This window comes from Hyperolius riggenbachi, chromosome 5, assembly GCF_040937935.1.
Source record: "Hyperolius riggenbachi isolate aHypRig1 chromosome 5, aHypRig1.pri, whole genome shotgun sequence".
Classification (NCBI taxonomy): Eukaryota; Metazoa; Chordata; class Amphibia; order Anura; family Hyperoliidae; genus Hyperolius; species Hyperolius riggenbachi.
In genome coordinates, this window is record NC_090650.1 from 401209938 (window position 1) to 401216352 (window position 6415).

At 43.8% G+C, this 6415-nt stretch overlaps 1 protein-coding gene across 1 annotated transcript in view; it reads left to right on the forward strand.

Moving 5' to 3' along the window:
- The window catches only part of ENY2 (ENY2 transcription and export complex 2 subunit), an 11971-nt gene extending 5921 nt beyond the window's left edge, over nt 1–6050 (forward strand). The window contains exons 4-6 of the mRNA XM_068237919.1: nt 6–58; nt 2233–2307; nt 5849–6050. Of these exons, the coding sequence (XP_068094020.1) occupies nt 6–58; nt 2233–2307; nt 5849–5925 (205 nt within the window). The 3' untranslated portion in view covers nt 5926–6050. The remainder of the gene's footprint in view (nt 1–5; nt 59–2232; nt 2308–5848) is intronic.
- Nucleotides 6051–6415: the final 365 nt, after the last annotated feature.

A 6415-nucleotide genomic window follows, 5' to 3' on the forward strand; every position in this document is an offset into this window, starting at 1 on the left:
CTGAGAGCCAAACTAATAGAATGCGGATGGAGGGACCAGCTGAAGGCGCACTGCAAAGGTACGGTTGGTTGGAGGGTTGACCTCTCACTTCCTGTCCATTTCTTCTGCTCTGCACACACATGAGCTGCCTCCGTACTGTAGTATGCTGAGAACAGATGAAGAATAAAGTCATGCATGTCGAGCAGAACCCATGGAGAGACGTGTGTATACGGTTCTGATCTCCTAGTCATGTGTTGCTTTTTGTTTCCTGTGTAGTCTGAGGGAGGAAGTAATCACAGCCAATCGGAGCCTTACACATCTATCACCTGAATAAACTGATCACATGATTCTCCACGAGTTTTGCCACGCACACAGTCTGCCTTGATATGAAATAGTGTAATGCAGCAGCTAACCTGCACAGGCACACAGCTAATAGGAGCTGAGCTAGAGATGGATTATAGTGAAATAGGGCCTTAGCAAGATAGTAGCTTTGGCTCCCCATGCTTGTTGATTAGCTTTTTTTGTAAGGTGAGCTGTTTTTTATTGACCGGATGAAACTCTTGAAAATTCCCTTGTAAGTCCGAATGGGGGCTGAAATTCCTTCTCAGTGTTGGTTGCACTTTTAAGGCAACCAAAATTTGTGAGTGAATCTTACATAATATATATCAGTGGTTTAATATTGGACTATTGGCTCCTGGTGTTTTGTCTCTGTGTCTTTTCGGTCCACGGGTTTGCCCAGGCCCACCCTCTCCTGATCTGCATGCTTGTTCAGGGTCTATGGCTAAGTATTAAGCTACATTCACAGTGGTCAGTAGCATAACGAACGCATTATAGTGTGAACTGCAATGGAGACCGGCCATAGATATTAATACAAAGCCTGCATGCAGTGAGATAGAATAGCGTGATCCATTACAACACATGTCATGTAAACAGTCCCATAGCATTATATGGGCAGTGAGTTGAGCACTGTGAACTAGCCCAAAGAGGTAGAGGATCAGAAGGCAATGGGTATTGTTTACAAGGAAATAAATATGGCAGGCTCCATATGTCTCTTGATTCAGGTTCCCTTTTAAAGTGTTTGGTAAAGTTTCACTGTTCACTTCAGGGCACTTTTACACTGAAAGGCAATGAGGCCTAGCACACTTAATGCGCCAGAAGTGCCCGATTGGCCGCAGAGCCACCGCAAAGTCAGCTGTGCATTATCTTCGTACCTCCGCGGCTGCCGAAGTGATGTAAGTCAATGGGCGAGGCAGGGATTTTAAAGTGCACCCGAGATAAACTTTTACTCATTGCATAATTGTGTTCCTTTCATATTGTTTATAGGGCATTCCTCAAGCCAAATACTTTTTTGTTTTAATGCTCAAATTTCCTATAAACTAAACAAGCCTCGTTTTCAGAGTGCCTTGACATTTTCAGACAGTAGCAAGGGCTCATGGGAGCTCAGTCTGGGCAGGAGGAGGGGGAGGTGTTACTAGCCAGAGATTTCAGAGGCAGAGGGGAGGAGGAGGAATTAGGTTTTCACAGGCTGAGTGCTGGGGATGCATATCAGCTTGCCTGAGTGTAATGTTTACAAAGAGAACATGGCAGCTGTCATTGTATCACAGGAAGAAATAATCATGAACTGTTAAAGCTGTTTGCAGCTAGATTTGCCGTGTAAACTATCTAAACTTTAGATAAGATATATAGACAAGTTACTTGTTATAGTTAGTTTTTGATCTCGGATCCGCTTTAAAAATGTTTGCTGCGCGGAACGACAGAAATATGACGGGGGAAACCCAGGAATCCCAGCGATGTACATCCTCTCCAGCAGGTTGTACGTCACATAGCGGGGGGGGGGGGGGGGGGGGGGCTGGCGGCGTTATGCATATGATCCTGTCAGCGCACTCTGCAGCAGAGTCATATGAGCGTGGTTTTATGTGATAGGGTTGGAGCATCGCACCGCAAACGCAATGGCCGGGTGTAAAGCCGCCCTCAAACATCCAATCAGTTGTAGTGGAATTTCAGCTCTGCATCTGACGTGGATCCTTGGTGTGAACAGAAAGTAAAGTGGCAGCATGGTTCCTCTGGTAATTCCTCCCACATGTTGTATTTGTGAGCTTACCGTCTGGTAGTAGATATACATGCTACAGCATGCAGGCCTCCATCTCCCTGAGCTGTGATCTGATAATGTCAATATCCATGTCATACTCTGTGCTCCCCACTGCACTTGGCTCCATTGACTCATTTCATATCTCTTTATCTTTCTCCTTTTAGATGTAATTAATGAGAAGGGATTGGAACATGTCACAGTTGATGATCTCGTTGCAGAAATAACTCCTAAAGGGAGAGGTGAGTCACTTCAGAGCGGCAGAGTTTTCCACTACCAGAACTTTTCTGCCTACACTTGTGAGGCTAAAAATAGTTCGGCCATTATTTCTAGATTTTTCTGTAAGATAGGAATGCATCAGTCAATATGTTTGACACTTTGGCAGGGGTCACGCTTGGGAACAAATCTGCAGCATTTTGCTGCAAAAAAAAAAAGAAAAAAATGCATGCAAACACGTTTGTAATGATTGTCTTTGGTGAAGCTGCATTTTCAGGCGGCATCTGCGATTCCGCATTGCGTTCACAAAAGATACAACCTGCAGTGTTGGCCCCCCCAGAAATTTTTTCCAGCCGGGTCGCATGCAAAAATAGCTGGTTGGGGTGAGATGAGAGAATGGAAGGCTGGTGCTTTTCTGCACAGATCTGGTTACAACCGAGGAGGAGGTGAGCCGATGACAGCCGGGTGCTCACCAAAACTAGCTGGGTGGAGCACCCGGCCAAAAGAGCCTGGGGAGAACACTGAAACGCATGTGTTTTTTCATTAAAAGACACCCGAGGAGAAAATAAACTAATAAACGATTGTATCTCTTCCTTCTCCTAAAACTTACTTTTTAGTATATTCCACGGTTTTTTATATGTTTAAATCTACTTTTTAAGTTTTAACTTTTTTTTTTTGCTCAATGACAAATTCATTGAAGGATGCCAGAGCTAAAATCTATGAACTATTGACCCTTATCTCTTTCCAGCTCTCGGAAGCCATTTTCTGCTAGGAAAGTGTTTTATAGTTGGAATTTCTTATTAGTGAGGGTCAGACTGTAGTCACTTCCTGTCTGAGTCAACCTTACACACCTGATGTTTAACTCTTTCAGGCAGAGAAAGAAAAAAAGGAACACAGCATAGTTATTTGTGTACTAGGCACTGTACATACACATGTCTATCTCATCATGTCACATGTCACTTCATGTATCCTTTAAAATCAATGGCTACTGTGGTTTCCTCCCACATCCCGAAAACATATAGATAAGTTAATTGGCTTCAGAGTAGAAAGAAATGGCAGTGCATGTGAAACCAAGCTGCACCTCACTGACACTAGCTGCATAGGGCTGCTAAGCTGTGCTCGTTAAAGCTGAAACTGGAGCTACAAACTTACACTGATGGAGGATGTTCCCTTCCAAACTAGTTTACTTACAAAAAAGACGGGCGGCTCCATACTGCGCATGCGTAAGTGCATGAAAAAGGGCGCTCGCACGTGCACAGTATGCAGCAGCCCATTTCTGGAGCACTCAGGCCCCCAAAGACTTCTGAAGCCTCCCTTCGGCGGCGGACACAGCAGTATTTGACCAAATTGGTAGAATACTGCTACTGGGGTAGCCAGCGCTGGAACAGGGACTGAAAGAGGAGCGGGAAGGCTCTATAGGACCCGCAGCCTTCCCTCTTCTTAGGCATGTATCTGCCCTTTTTTACTGAATCCCATCGACTTTAACCGCTTCAGCCTACAGTGTTGTTTTACCTTGACGCTTCTGAGCAACTTTCACCTCCCATTCATTGGCCAATAACTTTATCACTACTTATCACACTGAAATGATCTATATCTTGTTTTTTCCGCCACCATTTAGGCTTTCTTTGGGTGGTACACTTTGCTAAGAATTATTTTATTCTAAATCCATTTTAAGGGCTCATTCACACTTACAAGCGCAAAATGCCGGCGATTTTTTGCTGGCGTTTTGCAGGAGTGATTTTTCCGTGATTTCACACGGAAAAATCACTGGACAGTGCAGCGATTTCTCCACGATCGCGTTTTGTGCTTCTATAGCAGTGAACCGCGATCGGGAAATTGCCTGAAAATGGTGCAGGCTACGCCTTTGCGTATCACGATTTGGGACGATTTCCGTAAATCGCCTAAGTAAGAATGGGCCCATAGGGTTTATTATACTAGCGCTTTCAAAAGCGCTAGCATTTGAGCGTTTTGCCAAAATCGCCGGCAAAACGCTCAAGTGTGAATGGGCCCTCACAGGAAGATTAAGAAAGAAATGGAAAAAATTCATTATTTCTTAGATTTTGGCCGTTATAGTTTTAAATTAATACATGCTACCATAATTTAAAACCCATGTATTTTATTTGTCCCGGTTACACCGTTTAAAGTGAACGTAACGCCTACCAAAAAAAAAGAGATTAACTCACCTGGAGCTTCCCTCAGCCCCCTGCAGCCGATCGGTGCACTCGCAGCCCCGCTCTGACGCTCCAGGACCCGCCGGCGAACACTTCCGGTTTGGCCGTCACCGGCCGAGAAGCATGGGAACGCGAGTGATTGTTCGCGTTCCCAGCCTGTATATCGCCCCCTATGCTGCTATTGCGGCCAGGAGGTCGCAATAGCAGCATAGGGGGCGATATACAGGCTGGGAACGCGAACAATCACTCGCGTTCCCATGCTTCTCGGCCGGTGACGGCCAAACCGGAAGTCGCCGCCGGCGGGTCCAGAAGCATCGGACCAGAGCTGCGAGGGCACCGATCGGCTGCAGGGGGCTGAGGGAAGCCCCAGGTGAGTTAATCTCAATTTTTTGGTAGGCTTTAGGTTCACTTTAAATTATGTCCCTATCGCAGTATATGGCGCCAATATTTGATTTGGAAATAAAGGTGCATTTTTTTTCAATTTGCATCCATCACTATTTACAAGCTTATAATTTAAAAAATTATAGTAATATACTCTCTTGACATGCATATTAAAAAAAAGTTCAGACCCTTAGGTAACTATGTTTTTTGTTTTTTTTATTAATTAAAAATGTTATTTGGGTAATATTTGGTATGGGAGGTAAACAGTTAATTTTAAATGTAATATGTGTTTATTTACTAAAAAAAAGTATGTGGATGTAGTTTTACTATTTGGCCACAGTGAAAAAAAAAATTTGTCCTGGAAGCGAGCGCTCTCGCTTCCAGGAACCATAAATTATTTTTTTTTGCGCAGAAAGACTGCTTCGTTTTTTTTCTGCCGGGGACTTAGATCAATGAATGGGAACCATGGTAGTAGTGTACTGTTAGGGGGCATGCAGAGGCGAGGAGACTGCATTAGGGGTGATGCTGCACGGTAGCTTGCGGAGAAAGGGAAGAGGTTGCACGGTCGTTTGTGGGAAAGGTGAAAAGGCTGCACAGTAGCTTGCAGAATTAATGACCAAGTAGTATAATAGCCTGCAGAAATGCATAGTAAAGTGCATTTCTTCTCACTGGATTGTTTTAAGCAGCCTTTCTTCAGATGGCTTCCAGTCTGCTAGTATAAAGAACATATTATACGAGGTGTCTTTCTAGATAAGTTTCTGTTTGTCTCCTAGCAGCCAGTCAGCATCTCACTTAGTTTCTTGGGCGGGGTTATTATGCATAGCGGGGGCAGTGATCAGAAACTAGGAACAGGTCTGAAACCTTTTCTAGTTACATTTCACATTCCTGCCATGACTGACTTGCTGTTGGTGTTCCTCTTGCCTCTTGTATAGGCTTTTATGAGAGGTCACCCTTATATAACACTGTATATGACTGTTATTAATGTGTCTGACTAACTATGGCTGTTGTCTTGCAGCATTGGTGCCAGACAGTGTGAAGAAGGAGCTTCTGCAGCGGATACGATCCTTCCTCGCCCAACATGCCAGTCTATAGCCTGCTTCTATGTTTTTGTTTTATTTTTGTTCAAAAATGTCTTTTGCACAGTTTTTATTTTCCATTTTGAATTTTTTTATGACATAATTTGTAGCATGTGTTGACAAATAAAATCACACCATGTTCATGCGCTTTCTTTATTTGGTCCTTGGTGGAAGTCAAACTACCAGATACTACAGGTGAAACTCAAGAAATTAGAGCATCGTCCTGTGGTCCATAGAATGATGAACCTAATATATGAAATGGACTCATTACATGCAAAGCGAGATATCTCAAGCCTTTTGTTATAATGTTGATGATTATGGCTCACAGCTTATGAAAACCCCAAAATCAAAAGCGCAAACCATGAGAATATTGTAAAAATGTTCAATATTCTAGGCTCAAAGTGTCAGGAATCTTTCACATTAGACAACGCGTAAAGGAGCCGTTCTCCTGCACGCATTGAATAGCCTGCGGCGTGTCGTCGGGATGTAGCGGTACAAAGCAATCA